Source organism: Setaria italica, chromosome VI (assembly GCF_000263155.2).
Source record: "Setaria italica strain Yugu1 chromosome VI, Setaria_italica_v2.0, whole genome shotgun sequence".
NCBI lineage: Eukaryota > Viridiplantae > Streptophyta > Magnoliopsida > Poales > Poaceae > Setaria > Setaria italica.
In genome coordinates, this window is record NC_028455.1 from 27,166,909 (window position 1) to 27,191,913 (window position 25,005).

General features: G+C 46.2%; 1 protein-coding gene across 1 annotated transcript; it reads left to right on the forward strand.

The window, feature by feature from the left end:
• The first annotated feature begins 1,277 nt into the window (after window positions 1-1,277).
• Window positions 1,278-6,516, forward strand: LOC101785019 (probable transcription factor RL9). The gene is made up of 6 exons (XM_004973415.2): window positions 1,278-2,455; window positions 2,571-2,647; window positions 3,240-3,285; window positions 3,409-3,622; window positions 5,807-5,879; window positions 5,963-6,516. The coding sequence occupies exons 1-6, from the start codon at window positions 1,621-1,623 to the stop codon at window positions 6,083-6,085; spliced, it is 1,368 nt and encodes a 455-aa protein (XP_004973472.1). The 5' UTR covers window positions 1,278-1,620; the 3' UTR covers window positions 6,086-6,516.
• Window positions 6,517-25,005: the final 18,489 nt, after the last annotated feature.

A 25,005-nucleotide genomic window follows, 5' to 3' on the forward strand; every position in this document is an offset into this window, starting at 1 on the left:
CCCGCACAAAAAAAAATAACCAAAATTTGCATGTAAAATTCAACAAAAATTATGGATAGATAGATGATGCAAACATATAAGTTCATGCAAAATTTGAGATGCAACAAAAATCTGTGCAAGGAAATACAAAAAAGTAAAATTAGCACTTCAATAGTGCGGGTTGCACGGCCTGTTCATCTTAGACCCGCACCCGTTACTGTTCAACTGCTGATTTATCTTTTTTTGTTTCTTCTTGCACAGATTTTTGTTCATCTTCATTTTTTGGATGATGCTAGAAGATAATAAGATGCATCCATTCATATTTTTGGATGAATGTTTGATTCACATTTAGAGGTGCATTTGCGGGTTGGAAGTACGGGAGTACCCCAACCCGCGGGAGCATCAGATACATTCTCAAAATTAACTTGGACTCGTTTTGATACTAGTAGGGCTAGCTGTCGTTTTCTCAAGTGTGTACACAGGCAACCCTAGCCTTTCTCATAGCTAGTAGTCAGGTTCCCTACACCCGATGAAACCAAATCTATCTGGTTTCTCATCTGTCTGGAGTCTATTAATACCAAAACCTAACCAAGGCAAGTTGACGACACAGAAAAAAACAGCTGAGTTTTGCCCCAACATGTCTCTTGACACCTTGTGAGAAGAGGGCAAAAGAAGGTAGACAAAGATATATGGTGGCCCTAGTATGGTACTAGAAAACCACACAAAATAGCTAGTGGCACCAAAAAAAACTTCCTACAAGTAGAAACATGTTTCATGGTGCAGCCACTTTTGCACCATTTGAAACGTGTTAGCGTATTATTTTTTCACTCGAATACGCAGCAGGAAACATGTATCATTTTATCAGAGAAGAGAAACACATACTACCATAGTTCTTAAATAAATAATGTTTATGACAATCTATATATGCACACATAGCAAAGTAAAATGCTGTTTCTCTCTATCTCTCTATCACTCTTCTAACTGCAGATTAATGGAGGGAAATTAACCCTGCTGCGAAAAAGATATCTTCTATAGACTTAGTTTCATGCATAATGATAGCTATTTTTGACAGAATGTGTAGCTTTGGTGATTTTACTCATCAATACACTCTTGACTTGTAGTGGTCCCGCTAGGGTTGTCATCTTCTCGTGCTTGCGCACAAGCGACCCTGGCCTCTCACATCGTAGACATATTCTCTCACATCGTTGCACATAATCTCTCTCTCTCTCCCCTCCCTGTGTGTATTTATACTCATCTGATCCGTCTCTTTCTCATACGTCTCGGGCCCATTAATACCATAACCTAACCAAGACAAGTTGACAACACGAGAAACCAATTGAATTCAGCTGCCCTAATATCTCATCTCCCTTGAAATCTCAAGAGAGAGAAAGAGAGAGAGGGACGAACAAGAGAGAGAAAGCACCGGCTCTAAGCTTACTAGCTAGTGTGATCCTGATAGCAACACACACAGAAAAGGAGAGAAAAAAGAGGCACCACACACACACCACAAACACGCAAGCACAAGCAAACATCTCCCAAGCAAGAACACCACCAAGAACCTTCATTTGCCTTCTTCCATCCCTTACGCTAACGCTTAGCCGCTGCTGCTGCGGCGAAGGGAGGGGCTAGCTGCATCGATCTATGGAGGCGCGGGCAGCGTCGGCGCCGGACCTGTCGCTGCACATCAGCCTGCCGAGCAGCGCCGCCTCGCCGCCGCCGTCGACCGCGCCGGGGCGGCTGGGCGCCGCTGGTGGTGGGGCGCGAGGCGCCCCGGCGGCGGGAGGGGACCCGTGGCGGCGGCTGAACGGATCCACTGCTTCCACCGAGCTGTCCCTGTCACCGCCGCCCCGGCAGGAGGCGGCTGGTGACGCCCTGCCGTGGCGGTTGCGCCCGCCGGCGGCAAATTACTCATCCTCCGCCGCCGCCACGGCGGAGGCAGCGTCGTCGTTCGTGCCAGCGACCGTGCCGCGGTTCTCGCTTGACGCGGCGGCGGAGGCGCAGGTGGCGCGGGCGCGGCCAATCAACGGGGTGCCCGTCTACAGCAGCCCGCGCGCCGCCGGGCACCCGTTCCTAGGCGCCGCTAGCGACTACCGCCATGGCCACCAAAAGGTCGGGCTCTACAACCCCTACCACCACGCCTCGTCGTGGCCCTCGTCCCTGCGCTCCGCGACGGCGACGTCCCCTGCCGTGGCGTCCGACCCCGGGGCGACGGCGTTCCTCTCGCCATCCGCGTACCACCGGATGCTGTCCGGCACCAGCCGTCTCCACCTCCACGGCGTGCTCGCCGACACACTCCGCGGCTACGGCGGCGGGCACCACCACCAGCAGCAGCCGCATCTGGGCAGTCTGGCGTCGGCCCGCTACATGCCCAAGTTCCCGGCGTCCCGGCGCGGCATGCGCGCTCCGCGGATGCGGTGGACGAGCAGCCTCCACGCGCGCTTCGTCCACGCCGTCGAGCTCCTCGGCGGCCACGACCGTGAGTCTCTGATCTCCCCCCTGCTTCCTCATCAGCTCCGGCGACCCCAAAGCCATTTCTTGGATCATTTCATGCGGGATTATTCATCCCCTCCCTGGGCTCTGTCGATCGTCAGGGGCGACGCCCAAGTCGGTGCTGGAGCTGATGGACGTGAAGGATCTGACGCTAGCTCATGTGAAGAGCCATTTGCAGGTTGAGTTCCGAGCTCTTTTTGGGGGCTCTCCTCTTTTAATTCTTTAATTTTGTGTTCTTCTTCATCTGTTCTTCGTTCTTGTTGGGGCTCATGTACCAGGAGGTCAAATCTTGAGCCCATCCGCCTGGGCACAGACTCCGATGGATGTGTTCAGTGACTGAGACACTGCTGAATGAGAGAGAAAGTCATATGTGATTGTGCAGAGATTAGCCATGAAGCTGCCATCCCTAGAGAGAGGAGAGGGGGAGCTAGTAGCTAGAGCCTAGAGAGAGAGAGTCTAGATGGAGATCAGATGTGTGGGCGTGTGGGCGAGAAAAGGTGCCATCATTGCTCAATAATGCAATGTGTGTCTGCTCCTGCAAGCCGCCCAATCCCCAAAGCAGTTAGCGCTCAGCCAGGCGACATGGGGAAGAGAGAGTAGCCCATAGCAATTTTCCCTGGACATTTCTTGGTGGTCTGTCTTGCTGCCATGCATTTCTTGTGCAATGATCCTTTATGACCTGCTGCGCTTTGAACCTTTTTCCTCCCCCCTCTTCTCCGTCCCAAACAGATGCTTTCTTGGTCATTCTTTTGTTGCTGCTCCTTTTGCAGATGTATAGGACCGTGAAGAGCACTGACAAGCCTGCGACCTCCTCAGGTAATGAGCAAATTAAAGCCACCTCCAGTGCGCATTATTCTCCTTTGATCAAAGGCTTATCACGCGTTCTTCATTCCAAAGCTCACTGACAAGCAATGTCCGTGATTCCTTCATATCAATTAGGTCCGGTGGACGGCGGTGGCTCCGGCGACGACGATCTCCCGGTCCCGGATGCCGGGCAGGCTCCGTCAGCCGGCGGGGACACCAGCCCGCAGACCATCACCGGACACCGGTCGGCGTCCTCGGAGGGCGCGGCGAGCCATGCTGGCGGCGACGTTGAGTGCTCCTCAGCCGACGATTCCGACGGCGGCCAGCCGCGCAGCGGCGCTTCATCAAGGTTTGTGAATGCTTCTTCCTAGTCATGCCTTACAGCCTTAGCTCGTTCCTGGCCGTTGCGACGGATTTGTTGTACTGGTTATTTCCTTCTTTATCTAGAGAGTGGCTTATCATCATAAGATAATGTGATCACAGCCACAATTAGCTTATTATAAGAGCAAAAAAATACCCAAACATCTTTATTAGTTTAAAGTTGTCAGCAGAAGTTGTACGATCTGAGACGGCTAAAGCTCAAAAGATGTTAGGCCCTACACACACATGCACACAGCGGTGGTGGGATAGACAGAGAGAGATTGACTTGATCAGCATCAACGGCATCTCCAAGAGCCTGTGCTAGTACTGTAGTTTCTTGGGATTTGGCCTTGTCCTCTTCTCATCTTTCTCTCTAGGAGGCTCTGCTGCTTTTGCCTTTTCTTATCACTGCGTCGCTGCGGCTAGCTCCAGGGACCAGGGGGGCCTTTGACCTCTCACAAAGTCACAACTTTGCATGCACATGCACCTACAAATCTGAAGTCCAGCACTTGTTATGCATCTTGTACTCTTGTTGTTAGCTGGCTGTACGTGTGCTCTTCACTTCTCACATTGCTTGATGAAATTACAAAATTAGAAATACCAGTGTTATGTTATTATCCCTTGAAATGTATGTATTTAGGAGGAAATAGGAGAAAAGAAAGCTATGCATGTGGATTATGGTACATTATTATTGTATACTTTTCACACACTCTCTAGATCTGTCTCTCATGATAATGTTCTTGTTCTGAGCTCCTGCGTGCCTTTTCTTGTGAGCCCATCCGGTTCCAGGATCGATGATATTTGCTGTCAATATAACTTTGCCTGCTAAAGTCAGGTGAAAATGTACATAAATATGTCCGCATCCGCTGCTGTCGCTAGATCTCACCACATATTAATGTTCTCGAGGACTAATATATTTCTTGACAACATGTGTAGTGGTTGCTTTATATAGGCATGTAAAGATTAGTTCTGCTCTAATTTCACTGATAATAACCCATATGCTTCTTCAAAAAAAAACTAGCAACATGCTTACCCTAAGAAGCTCTAAGAGTTATACTACATGACGATACCAAAACAGGATTAGTACTTTAAATACGAAAAGACAGAGCTTCAATGAAATAGTAGAGGGAACAGGAATTTAGGATTCATAATTGCATACTGTTAATCATTTTTAGAAAGAATGATACAACATTATTTTAATGGCATCGAACACATAAAATCATTTGTGTTTTGCAAATAATTAAGTGATCGATTTAATTGGAAATATGTTTGCCACATAGTAAGTAATAGAGAAAGGACTGGTCTAAGCTTCTGACAAGAAAGTTCAGGTCATTACGTCATGGGCAACTCGTTGGTATTTTGAGGAAGCAATAAAACATGTCATATAATGAAGCAAATTATATATTAAAATGAATAGGTAGGATAGAGGAAATTATGTCGCAACAATCAGTAATAAGGGGCTGTAGTGTGTTGACCAATTTCTTAAGGAAAAAACTTCAATAGTTTATTACTCCCTCTAGTCACAAATAGTTATCATTTAATCATTGACAAATAGTATGGTACATGTGCAAAATATATATACTAAGTAAAGTTATAATATCTGGAAGCCACCTTTTAACACAAATCTAGTCCTGTCATTTTCAACATTTTAATTAGTATATTCAAGATATACTGGCACTCAATGTTCAAACATGTTGACTTTATGTAATTAACCCAAAGTGATAGATATTTGTAAATGGAGTAGTAACTCTGTTAAGAATATGACATCTTTATGTCTGTAAAAGGAATATTAATAATCAATACAAAGTACAATAAAAGGGTGACACCAATAAAAAATTTAAAAATTGTCATCTTTCAGTTAGAAAAGATGAACTACACAATCCGCAGTAGCTAGGCACATGGTATTTCCTAACTCCTATATATGTGACTACTGGAGCTGTTCATGTACTGAAAACAATTGTATACCAACACTGTAACCCTTTTAATGACATATTGCCTAGCTAGAAATTAAGGAGCTGTACGTGACCCTAGGCATTTTGTGTTGATCGCTGTCCCTCACTATTCTTAATTTAAAGCATGGCAAAAGGTAGCGGCAGTACATGCAGTAAAAATATATATATACACACACTTATACGGTGTAATAACAAATTTTCCAAACAAAACTTCTCTTCAGAGATCAATGGTTGCCACCAGGTGCATGCAATGCGGAAACCCATAATTCAGTTGGCATATCATCCACCATTGAGGTACCAATAATCTCATTTGTTTCGCTTCAATTCGTGCCTCTCGCTTCATATATACTAATATGATTGTAAATTTTGGTCGTCAGGATATGGAGCCTTGTGGGTCTGTTGGCTTGCAACAGGTAGCCAACCATGAAGTGAGCTGCCCTAGCCCTAGCCTGGAGTTCACTCTGGGGCGACCGAACTGGAACCGTATGGAACATGACTAGCAGTGCTAGCTAGACGTGTGCATTCGATATTACTTCAACACTTCAACTATATATACTACTTACGATACTTCAATCGGTCTTTGCAACGTCAAGATTTTTAGCAATGTGATGAGCCAAAAGATGGGATATTAGTTTTGTGTTGGTCAGAAGAACACATCATAGTCTTGCTTTGGCAGTTCGGCTTTTTACCGTTAGTTTTTGTTACATTTTTGGCCTTTCTTGGGCACATGAAACAAAGGTATATATATGGTAGTTTGTTCATGAGGATAATGTAGAGAAGGGAGCTTAAAAAATTATGTACATCATGGGGTGGGTGACTAACGAATGTATCATGTGGCATGTACAAAGAAAAAGGAAATCTGACCAGACGATGATTTCTCCTTTTGTTTTGTAATGCATATGTATCCACATGCTTATTTCTTTTGTTTTCTTCTAGTTTAGTCTTCAAATTATTTGAATCTTTTTTATGCTATTAGATAAATTAAAATAAAATGTTATCTGCATATTAGAGTTCATCACAATTATTGCAACACACGTGTTAGTCCTTTGTTCAAGGTAAAACTGATTCTAGACATCATAAATTTGTATAGCAATGAAACACCGGGAGAAACTTTATTTGCATGGCAACAAGAAAGCTGTCTCCAAATTGTTTTGTTCCTTTTTTTTCTCTCTTTAGGCGCACTATTGTAAAAATAACTTTGTACAACAAAGGTTATCAGGAGTTATCTAGTTTGATATTTTTGTGCATATGGGCGCACAACAAAATACAAATTTATATCACGACATATTTTGTTGTATAAAATCGTAAACATTATATCTATTTTTCATGTATGCATACCGTGTAACAGTTCCATCTTCTGTAGTTGAGAACCAGAGAATAAGCACCAAATGAAGAACACAAAGGCATGTTGTGGTTCTACACTCTGCTCGCCATTAATTTGGCAAGGAAAGCGATCCATTGGCCCATCAGCACGTAATGTTGTCTCTATATACAGCACCATCCACACATCATTTCCTAGCACTATTAGAGGGAGCCACTCAGAATATAGAAACCCATTAGCTACTATATGCATCAAACTTGAAATAATATTATTGGGCTGCAAAGGTATATGTGATGAGTAGAAAAGATGGATGATTTCGCACATACTTCAACACAGTAGTTGATGAAAACGAGTTCACGTTGCATCAAAGCAAACGTGCTTTTAATAAGATAACGTTATGAATTTTGAAAGATCGTTGAAGGAACAGAGGTTGAAAGCATGTACTCTAAACCACAAAGTCGTATAATTAACAGTTAACAATACATTACACTAGTACTTCTTGAGAATATAATATTTAGGACATTCATTTTTTATATAAACGGTGTGGTGTTAGAAACCAAATCCTTATGATGTGTATATAGTACAAATATATGTGAACTGAACTTCCTAAAGCATTCATACTCTTCCAAACAGAATATTGACCATATTATTACCATCTCACAATTATCCCTTTTCAGAAGCAATAGGATAAATTAAAGTGGTGCAAAACAAAAAGGACGAAAAGGATGGCAAAAAAGAGGCAGCCCAATCATAAAGCAATGGATTGCAAAATCATTTTAGCAGTGGTGCATGTTTGTCTGTCCCCTCATTGATGTCATTCTATCGTTCTCTCTTGCTTTGTCGGCTCTTCTGCTCAGTGTAACCAGTACCACATCAGAGAGAGAGAGGGAGGGAGAGGGAGAGAGAGAGGGGGAGAGAGAGAGGGAGGGAGAGAGAGAGAGAGAGGGGCAAAAAAGATGGGAACAGCACAAAGAAAATAAAGGAAATAAAGGCATGTTCTGTGTAGCATCTGTGTGATGTTACTGTGCCCACTTGAATGTTTTGTCAGATCTCTCTCTTTCTCTCCTTTCCTCCCTGCCTAGCGCCATGCTACATTCATTTGCATGGGGCCTTTTGGCCCCGTGTAGATGGGGATGGCTTGGACCACGCCGCGTCTAGTGCTGTTGCTCATTCATGCATCACGGTGTGACCCTTTTCACTTTTTTATTACCGTTATTTAAAAAAATAGGCATGTGAATTTTTATTAAAGTAAGTATCGGGAGAGATCTCTAGATGCAGAGATAACAGTTAAGTAATTAGCTCAACTATCTTCATGAAAAGTTCTTATCTATAGAGATTTTGTAGTCCTTGCAATAATGTTATTACTAAGAGATCATACTAAGTTTATGGTTTTGGGCCCGGAGTTTCAATGTCTGGTAGCTAAGGTAGGAACCTAATTTTAGTACTACCTTTCAGTGTTATGTCTTGGTGCCTTTTCAAGGACAGTAGAAAATTTATATCCGATAACATGGTAAACAGTGCAGTTCTTTACACCCGTATAATTCATCCGAAAAATTTACTTTTGACACATATAGTCGATCGTGATAGTTTTTTTCATAATTTATTTCACGTGAGTAAATAAGCTGTGATATTTGTTTTGTAACTGTTGTATAATATACAAAGAAGCATCAAACTCACGTAGGCCATCTTTGGTGGGGCTCTAGCTCCTCTTCCAAAACACTGTAATGACACTGTTTTTGCAGAGTAGTGTGTAGCTGTTGCACAAACTGAGAAGACAAATGAACTAGGGAGGATGAAGGAAAATGAATGAACTAGGTAAGAACATGCTACAATATCTATATGTGAGTATAGCCCGAGCCGGTGAGAGTTCCTCCAGACTGCCCCTTAAAGCTTGAATGCGTGCCCATTGTGCATTTCTCTCCTAGCTACAAGCTACTCCTCCTAACCAGAATGCAAGTTCATTTGTACTTTGGCACATAAATAAGTTTCGATGTCCTGAGCCACTAAAAATGTCAAGAATTTACGGTAAAAATTTGACTTTGGACAGTTAAACTACACCCACTAAAAGTGAAGAAACTTTGGACCGTGGAATCAGCAAGGCACCGGAGATTCCATCGGGGGCTCCTATATGCCTATCGGAAGTAGATAAGTAATGTATCTTTAAAGCTCATATTAAATCCATGTACAACATTTTTCTTTAAAATTTTTAGATATTTATCAATATTTGTTCATTCATCAACATTTTTTAAAAAAATTATCACCAACATTTATTGACATTGACCAACATTTTATATATGTACCAACATTTTTCTCTAACATTTTTTACATTCACCAGTATTTTTGCTCAATATTTTTTTACATGTACCAACTTTTTTTTGCATTCACCAACATTTTTTGGCTCAACATTTTTTAACATTCACCAACTTTTTTAGTTGAAAATGTTGAGATAGTTCATTTAAAATGCTGATTTTTAAAAATACAGCAAAACATAGTCATATTGGATCTCATTGTGTTACATTATTAATTCTCAGGAACATAGTAGTTTAAATGGAATCCAAAACACATTTACGGTTTGATAAAAAAATGAGATCAAAGTTTTAAATCAAAAAGGATTATCACCGTCCCACCCATACAAAGGAGCAAACTAAATGCTGACACGTGTCAAGGTCCACCCCAAAGCCATGCATGCTCACTGTGCTCTCTCCCTCACCTATGATCTCATGCGTTGGTTGGTGTTTGCACCAATCTTAAACAGCGGAAGATGAGTTGAATATATCTTCCGGAAGATGGATAGGATTTCCAGATTCCATCCCCAACTTCTATTCTGGTATTCGGACATATCTATTATATGGACCTGGATCGTGTGCAGTTATAACTGCTACTGCAACTTAGGCAGTAGTGGAAACATCTGCCGTCCAATAGCCAACTAGCGCTTCGAATTGAAACCTAGCCTACACTATGCTAGAAATAATTTGTGCTGGCACGTCGAAATTAGCGTGCTGGCGAGCAGAATTGGCACCCGCCAGCACAATGGTGATCGGGGCCGCCGGGCTAGTGCCTACCAGCACAAATGCTGCCCAGATAAAGCCACGAACAGCTTCTTCCCCAGCCAACCTTCCATTTGGAGCTTGCCCGAGAGGGTTCGGGAAAAGCTCCAAAAATACCAAATCTAAGGGGGAAGGTTTTGCTCATTTTCTTTGGAGGAGGTGGCTATAAAAGGTAAGTTTGTGCCATTCCAACCTTTTTTTTCAACTTCTATCCATCATTTCTAGCTTTTAGGTTGTCATCTAGATCTAGATCTAGACCTAGAAGAGAGAGAGGAGGGGAGAGAGAGAGAATAACTAGAGATGGATTATTTTTGTAAATAAAATTCTATAATCATATTATAACCATTACAATGCTATGCTTGTCATTTTAATGTAATATAGAAATGAGTTTGATTGAATTTAATATATAATTGAGTTTGATTTTTTCCTTCTACTTATTAATTATTACTTAATTGAGTTTCATTTAGGGTAATATATAATTATTTTTTATTATATTTGTTCCTACTTATTAGTTACTACATCCATAATTTAATTGAGTTTATAGAATTGCAACCCATAGCTCATTAAATTAGTTAATATAACATAGAATTATTGTCATAGGTTGTTAAAGATGGATCATAGAGTATGGATGTATGGCATACGGAGACATTCACATACATTTATGTCAGTGGTATCAAAGTTTGTGGAGGTTGCAGAGAAGCACGCTCGCATTTGCAAGACAAAACAAATACGTTGTCCGTATTTTGACTGTAGCAACAATATTGTATGGGAGGATACTTATGTCATCAAGAGGCATTTGATAAAGTGAGGTTTTGTGGATGGATACACAATTTGGTCCCACCATGGTGAGGCAGGAGGTACTTTCAACAACACAGACATCGATACTAGCTTTGATGAAGTGGGTGGTGATGATGCAAACAAAAATGATCATATTATGATGGATGATGATTATGACCGTGGAGATCAAAATGTTGATCAAACAGATGCACGTGTGGAACCACAGGTGGACGAGGAACGTGATATTGACATGGAGGATATGTTGCGCCACATTGAACCGGAAGTGTTGCTAAGGAGTGCTAAAGGGTTAGAGAATTTTAAGGCACTCAAGAAGGCAGCAAAGGACCGTATGTATAAGGGATGTGGGAAGGAGTGGACAGTGTTGCGTTTCGTCCTTCATCTTCTGATCCTGAAGGCTAAATTCGGCTGGTCAGACAATAGTTTAAATGATCTCCTTACTTTGTTGGGCAAGTTGCTCCCGAAGCCTAACTTTGTGCCAAAAAACACATACGAAGCAAAAAAGATTATCAATCCATTGAAGATGCATGTGCAATACACGCATGTAGGAACCACTGCATATTGTACCGCGGTGAGTACGCAACATTGGAAAAGTATCCAAATTGCGATGCTAGCTGTTACAAAAGTAATGTCAATTTCCCTGAGGACCGTGCCGGTTCCTCCATTGGGAATAAGAGGAAGAAGGGTGCAAAGAAAAGTACTAGTGCTTAAGTGGAGGATGAGTCCTGTATAGGTACTGACACGACGACTCAACGTAGAGTCCTTGCCTTGCTGATGTGGTACTTGTCGGTGGTGAACCGTCTGAAGCGTTTGTTCTCAAACTTAAAGATCACTGAACTGATGACTTGGCATGCTGATCGCCTAGTAAAAGCTGATGGAAAGTTTCGACATCCTTCCGATGCTCGCCAGTGGAGGACCTTCGATGCCAATCATCTAGAGTTTTCAGATGAAAAAAGGAATGCACAGTGTGATTTCCGTTCACAACATCAAGACTTAGAAAATTTCAGGCGCTCCCCCGGCCTTTATAGGAAGGCATCAGTGCTGGCGGGCGCTAACGTTGCCGGCCAGCTGGAGCTGTGCTGGTAGGTGACATTAGCGCTCGCCATCACAGACGATCTGTAAGCACCCGCCAGCATAGAGTTTTCACTAAATTTCAAACAATTTAAATACTTGCTAAATGAGTTCAAAATTATTTCAAACTTCTACACTTGAATATAAATGTTATATAGTGAATGTAAAAAATATATTTTCATACATAACACAAATGTTTTGACTAGTTAGTTCGCATGTCACTTTAGGTTGAAACACCTACTGAGTTATAGGGTGATTATGATTAGTTCGTATGTCACTTTAGGTTGAAACACCTAATGAGTTATAGGGTGATTATGACTTGGATATCCATTTGGGAAGGATGTACTGTTACGCTATCTCAAAACTATCTTATTATTTTTGGTCCATGTTGGTGCATTGGTAAAGTGGTTACATGCTAATTATCATGATTGTTCTACAAATTTATATTTTATTAAAATTAAATTAAACCTAGATAATGGCACAATCCACCCTCCCCTTGGATTTGGTATTTTCTTGTAAAGATATATTTTAGTTTTTATCTCAAATCATGAAATTTTCTTAAATATGGACATGTTTAAAAGTTTAACACGAAAATCCCTTTACTTTTCAAATTATTATATAAATTTGGTTAAATTTGAGATAGCCAAGAAATGACTTATAACTTGGAACAGAGGGAGCTAGAGACAGCCTCATCTGAACCATCCAAACCAGTCTGGGCTCCAATTATTCCCTAATTGATTACCCCTATAAAAAAGGTATGAAAAGGCAAACAAGAGGAAAGGCTCTCGTGGAGATCGATTTCACACGAATAAAAACATCCAGTCTGATCCAAAGTTTTCGTGGAAGCCCGAGGCAAAGTGCGGCGTGAGAATTAGAAGATTAGCCGCTTGCTTACCAGTGTGTCGCCGCTGCGCCATAGATTTTTTTTAATTTTTTTTTGCGTCGCCACTGCGCCATAGCTGATGTATGAAGCTGCAGCATGGATGGAGCTCGGCGGCCACGTGATTCGCCGCGGCGACAGATAGAACACTCTACGCAAGGGCTGGAGACCGAGGAAAAGGATAGCAGGCGGAGGAAGACGACGGCATAGCCGAGAAGGCTGAAGGCACATGAGAGAGAGAAACGGCCATGAAAGAGATGGCCAGGGAAGCGATAAGACCGAGAGGGGATTTATTTTCATTTTTTTACATAGTCTGAACGGAGAAGAGTAGGAGACAGTGACCATAGAAGAGCTCTGTTGTAGCTGACTTGTGGGGTCTGCATCCTCGTTTCCAAAACTGTAGGTGATTTTAATTGATTGCAGATGATATAGATGTTTCTCTTTAGTTCAAAGTAGTATCAATTCCTATGTTTCGATTCCTTCGTTCCAAACGCACATCCGTTTTCTCATTCTTCTGTATTGCCACTTTCTCCAAATCTCTTTCCTGTGTTTTTTTACCGTTCCTCTGCTTTTTCCAAACAGGCTCTTATAGTAGCAGTTACCACTGCACCTGATCTCGATCCCTATTATATTGTATTGCATTGGTTCAGAACTTTTCACCATCACCATCAAAACTGCTATTGTATTACCGATTTACTCTCTCCTTAAAAAAAACATGTCATTCTAGAAATTCTAAGACAAATTCATTTCTTGCCTCTATTTATTAGCTATATTAATTTGGTGCTAATTGACACATGCGCATGCTAAAACGGGCAGCAATGATTTGTTTTCGGGACAAACTTTAAATCCCAAGGGATCAGATCAGAGCAAAGAAGTTGCTAATTTAAATGCGTGGTCACTACTCACTACTCTAGCTGCCGCGGCACAGTAGGTATAGTACCCCCGACCCGATCGTGCAGTAAAGCATTTTAAACGCTTGCAAAGTCTCGCAATGCTATGCCGGAATGCGTTCGAGTCGGCCCATATCATCAGCCAGCCAGCTCAATTCTGATGTAGCCCAATGCGCATGGGGAGCACACAGGTTTTTTCTCCCGTGAGCCCAATGCCCGGCCAGAGCACTCGCGGCCCGGCCAATTCCCCGGCACCCAAACCACCCGGGACTCAGGGGTCTGATTCCTGCTTAGCCTATCGAGTTCTCGTATCTTAAGCCAGGCTCCCGCTAGCCGGGCTACCTGAGTTTTTGATTAGTTGCCTGCATTCATCCGGACAGGCTATGGACAGAAGTTGTTTGGTTGCTCGCATGAGTACATCTGGCATGAGATAAAATATTATAGACAAATATTATTATGATATTTATTGTGTGTAAGCATATTTTAAAAGTTCTTAGTTTACCTCATTAAACCTTAATCACCTTTAAAAAATATTAATACCCCTTAATATACACTAATGACTTGTAATACGCTCATTTGCCGGTAGCCACCCGCGTCCATCGAGCCAGTCCCCGGGAAACGGACCTTATCTGCAGGCCCCGGGAAACGGACCTTATCTGCGTTCCCGGGAGCCTAGCTCGGTGGTGGGTTCTGCATGCGTAGAGCTAGTCTGACCATGGTGTCAGGCAACCAATTAGCTGCATGCTGCATCCATGGAGACTGGCTGGAGCTTGGTGCAACCAACCAATCAGCAGCTGCCACCACTCGCTCGCAGGCGGGCGCACGGCACCTGCATTTTCTTTTCTCCACCGTAGTATTGCCGGTTTGTGTGCCGTAATAAGATCAGCACTCGGGGTTTTATGGGATGGTAGCACTCAATTTTCTAGGCCATCGAACAAAAATCCAACGACAATCCTATTTCTTTCTACCTCGAGCAGCAACACACACACACACGCCGTTCTTCTATGAGCCCCCATGCCCCATCACCGCTCCATGTGCCACTGGCCCAACACAGCTGGGTAGGATCTCCTGGAGCTCCACTATGGTGGCTATCGGCGTCGAGCTTCAGCCCGCGGCAACCTCCTCCTTGCCCAACAGCCATTATCGTCGTCGTCCCCATCCCGATAACGCCCACCAATTGCCCACCACTTCCTGACTGGTGACGCCATCGCTTCTTGACTCACTTCCCTCACATCCGCTACCGCTGCCGAATAGACCTACCATCGTTGACCTCCTTCTGCAGTCATTCCTCCCTCGAAATCCCCTACCCCAAACACTAACCTGGGTCATTGGAGACTCGCCGTGGTCGAGGAGGATGCCTGGAGCTTGCTATGGTCAAGGAAGATGGCTGGAGGTTCTGATTGTATATATGTATGGTGTGGCTGCATCAGCAAATATTAGGTGCCGGGAAAGCTCTCAAACACCTAAGCACAGATTAGCTTTTTCCATATTCGTTCAGTAAAGTGTGTCCTAGTACCATTTTGACCCATTAATATATCATTCCAGTTGCACTACTAGAAATATGACCTCTCGTCCCGAGCCTTTGTACCGGTTTGGTTTAGACCCGGTACTAATATTAGCATTAGTACCAGATCTAACGGATAGTCCCTGGAGCACCCCCTGTGAACCCATTTATACCGGTTGGGGACAACAACTGGTACTAAAGGGTGCACATTAGTACCGGTTGCTGCCCCAACTCGATACTAATGTGCCACCCCCACCCTCTAGTACCGGTTGGTGGTAACAACCTGTACTATAGGGGGTACCCTCTAGTACCGGTTGCTGCCCCAATCCGGTACTAGTGTGGCACTACCCTCTAGTACCGATTGGGGGCAACAACCGGTACCAGAGGCTATCCCTTTAGTACCGGGTGGGCTTCCCACCCGTACTAGAGCCTCTCCCGCACCTCTCCCTCTCCTTATCCTCTCCTCAGCGTAGGCCTCTCCTTATCCTCTCCCGCACTCTCCCTCTCCCTCCACCTCCCTCACTCCCAACAACCCGGCCGGCCTCCCTCTCCTTCCTCCTCCACCTCCCTCCTCCCTCCCTTCCTCCCCGGTCTCCCCTTTCCTCCCCCTCTGCTTGCCCCTCACCTCATGCCTGAGGCGAGGAGTGGTGGCGGCGGCCATCGAGGCGTGGCGGCCACGGCTGGCGGTGGCCATCGTGTTGTGGTGGCGACTTCAATCGGCGGAAGGGGCGGCGACGGCTGGGTGGCGGAGGTGGAGGCAGAGCAGCAGCAGCAGGGCGGAGAGAGGCGGAAGTGGAGGCGGCGGGCGGGGGCGGAGCGGTGGCGGCGGGGCCATAGCCGGGGCACGGCAGGCGGTGTGGCAGTGGGGGCAGAGGGGTCGGCGGCGGGGTGCCGGAGCGGGGGCGGGGGTGCAGGCTAGGATTTAATTTTTTTAATTTTTAATATCCTCTAGTAACCTGTACTAAAGGACCCCCTCTAGTACCGGTTTGCTAGTACCAGTTGCACAACCGGTACTAGAGGGAGGTTATGGACCGATACTAGAGGCAATTTTTCTAGTAGTATTGCTATAGTCGATACATATGGAGCCATCCTTTTCACAGCTCATTATTGCAGCTCCATCCATATATGTGGCATCGCCAAAGATACGGAGATACCCTGACTCATTGCACCCTACGACATGCGAACAAACTCTTCTCACGGGGCATTCGCCTATATCTCGTTTTATTATAGCTGGTTCTAGCTAGATAAGCCTCTTGTTGTTGTTGACTACATATGGTTTTTGTCCAGCCTCCAATGTCGCTCTCTAGGTGTGTTCTGCCGTGGCATATGTACTCTTTAATGTGTCGTGCGTCACCAAGGCCGTTCTTGTTTCCTGCCACTTAATTCTAATCCCTACTGGTTATGCTATGAGCAAGACGAAGAACAAGAGTATGATTCTGATAACAGTATGCATGTCGAATGAAAGTTAGGCTGTGTTTGGGAGAACTCTGCCAACTTCGGCTTCACTGACACAACAATTGTAGCGACAATGTGTGACACCGTGTGGCATTATAGCATGAAGCCAGGATGCAAACTATGGTGCTACAACCAACTAGCTGAGTGGAGGAGTCCGGTAAAGCTGAGAAAAATGGCTTCCTTGGCTCTGGCTCCGAGGAACAAAATAAATATTCTTAATCAAAATTAAATCACTATATAAAAATAATTAATACAAAGACATAACATTACTTTCTTAAACAGGAAAGGGGTCATGTCTTGGCTAAATACATATCATTGTGACGCCAATATCAATGTTCAAAGGAGTGTAGTTGTTCAGAGATCTACTAGAATATGTGAAATCTCAACGAAACAAACCGATGTTGTACAACTGTTGCTACTTAAATGTAAGATGCAAAATGTGCATATACAATCCCTTTAACCACTAGGATCTCATAGGAACAAACATTTGAGCTTTTAGTAAGTTCAGAACAGGTTTTAATTTTGTTGTTGCTTGATTTTTTTTAAACGAATTGCTTGAAAATTTAAGCTGGATCTCACGCTGCAAAATTACTCACCGACCATTTGAAGCGAAACAGAACTAAATCAACTTTGATTCCCATTGAATGCCCAATCTGCATCAACATGCATCTTACGGATATCATACTTTGGGCTCGGGATACTCCACGAAGATGAGTACGTTTATGTAAACGTATGTGTCTGTAGTGTGTGTTTTTTGCAGAAAAAAAAAGATGAGTATGAATTCTCTTGAACTAACTTTCAGCCTTCAGGAATATGACAGGTCGAAGGTCGTCAAATAGAAAATCCGCTCGAGACAGTTATGCGAACCTTTATAAAAAAGGTTGTCTAAACCACATTTGGTGTAGAAGATCCCTCCCCCGCTCGAAATTTTTGACCGTCCGATCCGGAATCAACGGTGCAGATCGAATCAGCCTTCTCGTTTACTTCCTCCACCCCTCAGCCCTACCTTATCCATTCCCTGTCACCCCCGACCCCGAGCGAGCCCCCGCCACCGCCAGCCGCTACCTCCTCGCTGCCTCGCCGGCGCTATCTGGGACGGCGAGGCCCACCCTCCCTCCACTACCCCACCTCCCACATCCCTCCTCCATCCACACCCGCTGCCGCCACCGGAGATGCCCCTCCACCGTTCGCCCCCGTCTTCGCTGCTGCCCTATTCGTCTTGGGCTGCTGGCACCGCCAGAGATGCCGCCGCCGTCTCGACCACCTCTTGACGTGCGGTCGTCTTCTTAGTCGATGGTCGCCCCCGTCCCTCCACTGCCCAACCGGGGATCCATCGCTGCCCCGCCTCGCCGCCGTCTCTACCGCCACCCCCGCCTGCTACCCTGCTGCCCAAAGCTTCCTCTAGGTCCGCTGGAGATAGGTACACCCCCTCCCTAAACCCCGAACCCTAAAAGATCATCGGAGCTTGTCGGGGCTCGCCGGAGCTAGAGAAGAAGGGGGGAGCTGAGAGAAGCAAACATTTGAGTGTGGGGAGCCAGTAAAATGCGTGGGCATGGTATAACTTTAAAAAAAACAGTTATGTGAGCCAGCAAGAGACGACCTTGTGAAAGTCAAGAAATTTTGAAATTTGACACCCAATTCGAGCACCTCTGCTCTTGACACCTAATTCGCGAGCCTTTCGAAATTTGACACCAAGCACACGAATTCCTTCAATCCAAGGGACTCTCTCCTATTTTCTTCATTTTCTCTCTTTTCCTTTTCATTTCTACCTACTTTCACAAGTCATGAGATGAAAATGCCCCTGGCCATATCCTAATATGTGTCGATGATGACACAGGCAAGTAGAGCCGCAAGTTCATCTTGCTCTCGCCGTCGCCGCTTATTCTTTCAGCCGCCGTCACCTCCTGCCGCCGTCGCCACCGCTAGTCCTTCTGCTTGCCGTCGCCGGCACGCCCACCCGCCTTCTCTCACTCACCTTGCAGCTCTCCTGCATCGCGATGTCGCAGGCGTCGTCCTCAAGGTTGCGCACGCGAGGGGCCACCGAAGCTGCTCTTGCGCCACTAGCACAGCAGGCTGCTCTTGTGGGTTAGGCCGCACCCATAGCAGGCTGCTCTTGCGCCACCAGCACAGCCGCAACCGCTTGCTGTTGTTCCTGCACCCGTGGTCGATGAGGTGACCGGGCTACCGTTGATCATTTGCCCCTACTGCAAGGACGTGAGGTTGGTTGTGCTAACCATCATGAACTCTCACAAGAACCTGGGCAGGCATTTTTTTCAAATGCCCAAGGAATTTTCGAAATGTAAGTGATTCCTTGCAATTGACATATATGTTTTCCCCTTTAGTAGATTTGGTGGCCAATTAATCCAATTGTTGGGTGGAATTGCATGGTTGTGTGTTTTGCAGGATCCTACATCATGCCCTATGTATAAGTTTGAGGATGAGTATAAGGTTTATTTAGGTTCAACCTCTTTGTTGGATGCCGTAGTAGAGCTGCTACAAAAAATTGAGGATCTGAGACTAGGATTTCAAGAGATAAAGGAGCATGTAGCAGTAAGAGAACCTAGAATCAATTGGTGTTGTGTTGTTCTTGGATGCTTGAACTTATTTGTTCTATTTTTGGGCATCCTTTTGTATGCACTGAAATGATCTTGTATCTGTCCTCACTGAAATGAAATGCACCTTCTTTTTACCAGAAATTGTTGCATGAGATGTTGCATTTCTTGTTTAAATTTTGGCAGCATTCACCCTTACAACAGTAATATGAGGGATGAAACAACACAGATATAACAATGATAAGCAAATTGAGTTGAACAGGTTCACATAATCGAGATATCCATACATTTCAGCCATGTAGGCTTGTCCCGAAATGCATACATCATACAAATGGAGTTTTAGTTCCAGCAATTAAGATAAATACTAATACAAAAGCATGCATACAGGTCCATAGTTTCCTGAATATCATTACAAGGTTCCATCATGGCTTTCAGTTGTTTGCCTTCCTTGGAGTGAGCTTCTTCTTGACAGCTCTCTTTTTCTTAATTGGAGTAGTAACTTCCATAGTTGTGATGACCTCCATAGTAGTGGTGGTGTTCACCTCTTGAATTATCCCTACTCTAGCTTCCTTGCTCAATGCCAGTTGCCTTCTAGTATTCATTTCAGGAGTAGTGTTCAATGCAGTTTCATTCACTGCAACTTTCTATCTTTTGGGTGTACTAGTACCTACTTCAGCTTTCCCTGAACCGGGTTTCCTTTTGGCTTGGCACGGCTCTTCTTGCAACATATTTGTAGTTGAAATTAAAGTCCAACACAAATAGTAATATACAAGTTGCATTGGAGGTCATCCCTATCATAACCAATAGCTTCCTCCCTAGGGATCGGATCATCAACTGGCAATGCTGCACCTTCTAGGTCTACATCACCAGCAACTTCATTCTCCTTTTCTGCTGCTACCTTTTCTTTCTCTGCCCTCTCATCCTCTGCTCTAAGACCAAGAAATTCATACGTAGCATCTTCATCCATTAATGTAATTGCAGATCCTATATGCTCTTCTGCAATTGGAACTATCTCAAGACTGTCCCAATCAATTACATGAGGCTCACTGCTTGAATTTACTTGTCCACTAACAACATCTATGACTTCATTGCCCATTACTACCTCTGAAACACATGACATAGAAACCAAATCCAGAGGTCTGTCCTCAACATCCACAAACAAAAATAGCTTATGATCTATCTTCCATTAAGAAAAAGCACATGCTAAAGCATTATCATCCACCAATTCCCTTTCTCCAACACTGCCTATGTCAAATTCACAAATTCTAAGCCACTGGCAGCTTCCCCAATCCACCCTTTCTGCCACTTCCTTCTCTATCATCTCCAAGTTACAATAGCGATAGTCAACAATTCACTCATGATATTTCCGTGGCACATCAACACAGTTTCCATCAACTAGCTTGGCTGAGAACTAAGAAATCTAAACACACAATCTAAATGCTGCATCCAGATCGATCATAATGAGTACCAACAAAAAACACAAGCATACGTATCATTCAGCCGTATCCTAATCGTCTATTCGATCATGGATGCATCTTCCCAATTCAAATAGACAACTTGAGAGGAAAGGGATTAAGGATTGCTGCATTACCCAGGAGGAATCTTGAAGAGGATCATCGTGCTCGTTCACGCTACTCTGGACGCCCAAAGTTGCCGTTCGAGTTCGGCCAGCCAAGCACTAGCGGCGGCGGCGGCTAGGGTTCTTCATTGAGAGAGACAGAGGACGGGCTCGGATGCATGAGAGAGAGGAGAAGATGCGTGTGGTTAAAGAGATGAGCTAGGGGTATTTTCATCATGCGACTTGTGACAATAGGCAGAAATGAAAAGGAAAAGAGAGAAAATGAAGAAAATAGGAGTCCCTTGGATTGAATGAATTTGTGTGCTTGGTGTCAAATTTCAAAAGGCTCACAAATTAGGTGTCAAGAGCAGTGAGGTGCTCGAATTAGGTCTCAAATTTTGAAATTTCTCATGAAAGTTAGAAAGTGACAATCCCCCATCACCAGAACCCGATGACGGAAGAGCTGGATCAGGATGGGCCAGTCGACGGGTGGAAGAAGAGGATCTTGTCGAGCTCCTGGCCCTCCTGCTGCCCCCTCCGGAGGTCGACGACGCACAGCTGCACCCTGTCGCCCGCGGCCGCCATCAAGAGCCCCATCCCCAGAACTGCGAGCCGCCGGAGGGGGGATCACCCGTGGGATGGGGAGGCGCGGCCGCAAGCGAGCGGCCCGAGGAGAGCTGGGGGTGACCGTGTGACCCCGAGCTTATCCAATTGCGGGGGTGGGTTCATCGCTGGGGGAGGTTGGGAGATCTGATGAGCTAGGGCCCGCGCCCCGTGATGGTGGGAGGGCATAGCCGATAGGGTGGTTGGGGGTGGCGTGAGGTGGCGGTCGAGGGAGAGGAAGGGAAGGGAGGCGGGCGTGGACCGGTCGGTTGGGGGTCAGCGACTTCGGCGTGCGACGCGGTGCAGTGTGGGCAGTGGACCACACCTCCTAACCCCAGTTCCAATCACTGCCGCTGCCAGCTAGGTCACGCTTCCACTCCCCCCGCTCCGACGATGCCACCGCCTGAGGATGCCCGCACGCTATCATCCACCTCCCCGTCGTTGCCAACTTCCTTTGCCACCGCACCCGCAAGGACCGCTCTAGGATGTTTGGGTACCTGGGTTGGGACATAGCACGGGTGGAAGGTGGAGATGAGCGACAAATTCATCGGATCGCTAAATTCAATTTCCGGATCCTTAGATCCAACAGTTCTGGAAAAGGGGCAATGCTGTAGGGTGTTGTAGGATGATATATGTGTTAGGATGTATTTATCTTTTCCTTGTACACTTGATTATTCCTTTTACTCCAAGCCATATTGGCCATATATATAGAGGTCAACCCCCCTCATTAGGGTGCGTGGTGTTTTCCCATCGACTTCTCTATATGGTACACGAGATTAAGATCGTGGGCCTCCTCTCCCTGCACCTTCCCCCTGCTCCGCGCAACCCTAGGTGGCACCCCCATGCTACGCTGCCGCCACCCACCCTCCACTGCACCTCCCTGACCGGCTCCTCCTCCCCCCCCCCGACCGGCTTCCCAACCGGTCCCTTGACCGGCTCCCCCTCCAGTCGTGCGCCATGTCCTCCACCGACTCCTCTATGTCCGGCGGCACCACCGCTCCTGCTACTAATCCTATGCCGCCTCCTGGACCGCCCCCTGCTGCCAACAGTGGTGCATCTATGCCGTCACCTAGCACCGACGGCTCCTCTAGCGGTGCGCCCCAAGCTCCTCCTGCCGGCGACGTGCTCGGCAATGGTGGTGGTGGCTTCATCGTGTACCCGGCGCCGCCGCCTGCCGTCCACCTCTACGCCACCGTCTCCATCAAGTCTCACGTCCCCGTGACACTGATGATGAAGTCTAATGCCTACTCCAGATGGGCGTCCTTCTTCAAATCCATGTGCGACAAGTTCAGCCTCAAGTCGAACATTGATCGCACGGTGGTGTCCCGTCCCTAGGACCCCGACTGGGATCAAGCGGATTGGTGCGTCCACTCCTGGTTCTTCGGCTTCGTCGATGACTCCGCCCTCGACCTCGCCATGACCGACAACGATTAGACCTCCCAAGATTTTTGGCTCGCCATTGAGGGCCTCTTTCGTGCCAACAAGCAGTCCCGGGCAATCTTTCTCAGCCATGACTTCCACTCCATGGCGCAGGGCGACTCCTCCATGGCCGAGTACTGCAGCCGCATGAAAACCCTCGTCGACACCCTCCGCGACGTCGGCCATCCCTTTCAGGACTCCCTGCTTGTCCTGAACCTCCTCCGCGGCCTCAACCCGTGCTTCTCCAACACCGCCGACGACATCGCCAACTCCACCACCGGCTTCCCGTCCTTCACCCAGGCATGGGACATACTCGCCCTAAAGGAACTTCGCCTCACCAATGACGAGAAGATCTCCAACTCCACCACCCTCCTCGCCAGGACCTCCTCATCATCTTCGTCCTCCGGTTGTACGGGCGGGTGTCACCCGGTGTCTGGTTCTATCCAGACTGGCGGCGGTGGCGGCAAGAAGAAGTGATTGAAGAAGGGCGGCGGCGGCTTCCAGGCGTCCCCTGGCGGCGGTAGCTCTCATGGCGGTGGGCCCTCATGGCCCACCGGCCCGTGGTTCTATTTCAGTCTAGGGGCCGGCTCCTACGGCACCACAGGCTTCCAGCAGGCTTGCGGTTAGCATCCGTCGGGCGGTGGGGCCTAGCACGCTAGCGCCCCTGGTCTCCTCGGCCCCCCTCTATAGGCTCACGCCACCTACGCCCCTGTTCAGGTGCCCACTTAGGCATCAACCTGGGACCAGGTGGGTCTGGTTGCTGCCCTGATCCAGATGGCACTGCAGAACAGTGGTTGGGTGGTTGACTCAGGTGCCTGCGGCCACATGTCATCCTCGGATGGTATTCTTCTTTCCCGACTCCCTCCCTCTCACTGCTCCATTACTATTGGTAATGGTCATACCCTTGCTGTCACGTGCCGTGGCAACTCCACCCTTACCACCCCTACCTCTCACTTTCATCATAATAATGTTCTTGTTGTTCCTTCTCTGATTCGTAATCTGCTTTCTGTTCGTCAGTTTACTACGGGCAATAACTGCACCATAGAGTTTGATGCTTTTGGTTTTCTATCAAGGATTTTCTGACCAGACGCGTGATTCTTCGTTGCAATAGCACCAGCGATCTTTACACCATGCCTCTATTGGGATACGAGGTAGGCTATGCTAACGCAAAACAAAATTTCTACCGCATAAACCAAGAGAAAAACTATCGTTATAGATCACGGGATTACCACTCAACGCACAGGTGCGGAAGTTGTAGATACGCATCAAGGCAGCGAAGTCGATCATATGTCGACGCAGTGTAGTTGAACACGTCGACGTCGAGCAGCTCCTCAGCAGCTCGTCCACGTGCAGCGACTCCCTCCTCGTGCCGTGGCTCGTCAGGCTCGTCGTCGGCTCGTCAGGTTCCTTGTCGGAGCTCTGGTGCAGCGGCTCGTCCAAGTGTTGCAAATGCAACACCTCCAAGGTATCCACACGTGCGGGGAGGAAGCGTCGCAAGTCGGACTGCTAGGTCCGCGAGTTGCAACAAGGCGAGGGCGTGGGAGGCGCGGCTGCTGCTGGTGTGAAAAGGGATTAAACCCTAGGGCGCCCTCTACCCCTCATATATAGGGGTTCCTAACGGGCCTCTGGGTCCGAGGCCTATTAGTACTCCTAAACCTGGTCAAATTCAGATCATATCCGAATTGGGCTTCCAGCCCTTTAAGTGTGTGACCCTATAGGTTCATATACGTATAGATATGGCCCGAGTACTCCTACTCGGCCAATAGTTAGTAGCGCCCTCTAGCGAGACATATTAACTCCTATACGCACACGAAGATCATATCGGATGAACCATTACAACATCACATACATGCTATTCCCTTTGCCTCATGATATTCGGTCTAGCTCCAAGCCGACCACTCTTCCTCGATGCTGTGATTCGGAATTCCTTTCTAGGTTAACTCTTAACCTCACGTAGCATGGTCATGCATTTCCGGATCCGATCACTCGAGGGGCATCGAGATATCTCTCTCAAATAGAGAGGGGCAAATTCCATCTTGACTGACCATGCCTCACAACATGATTCTTGACAAACCCGAAAGCTACCTTTATAACTACCCAGTTACGGTGTAGCGTTTGATAGTCCCTAAGTAAGTCGATCCACATCTTGAGTACATGCAACAGTCTCAGGTCTAAGGACAAAGTGTACACGTTGTGTAAAGACAGAACTATGTAACTCGTGTTGGGTTAGTCCTAGCACATGTCTCTACACGTGCCCACATTATTAGTTTGACATCTCCATGTCCATGTCTTGTGAAACATAGCCATCAACTAATACATATGCTA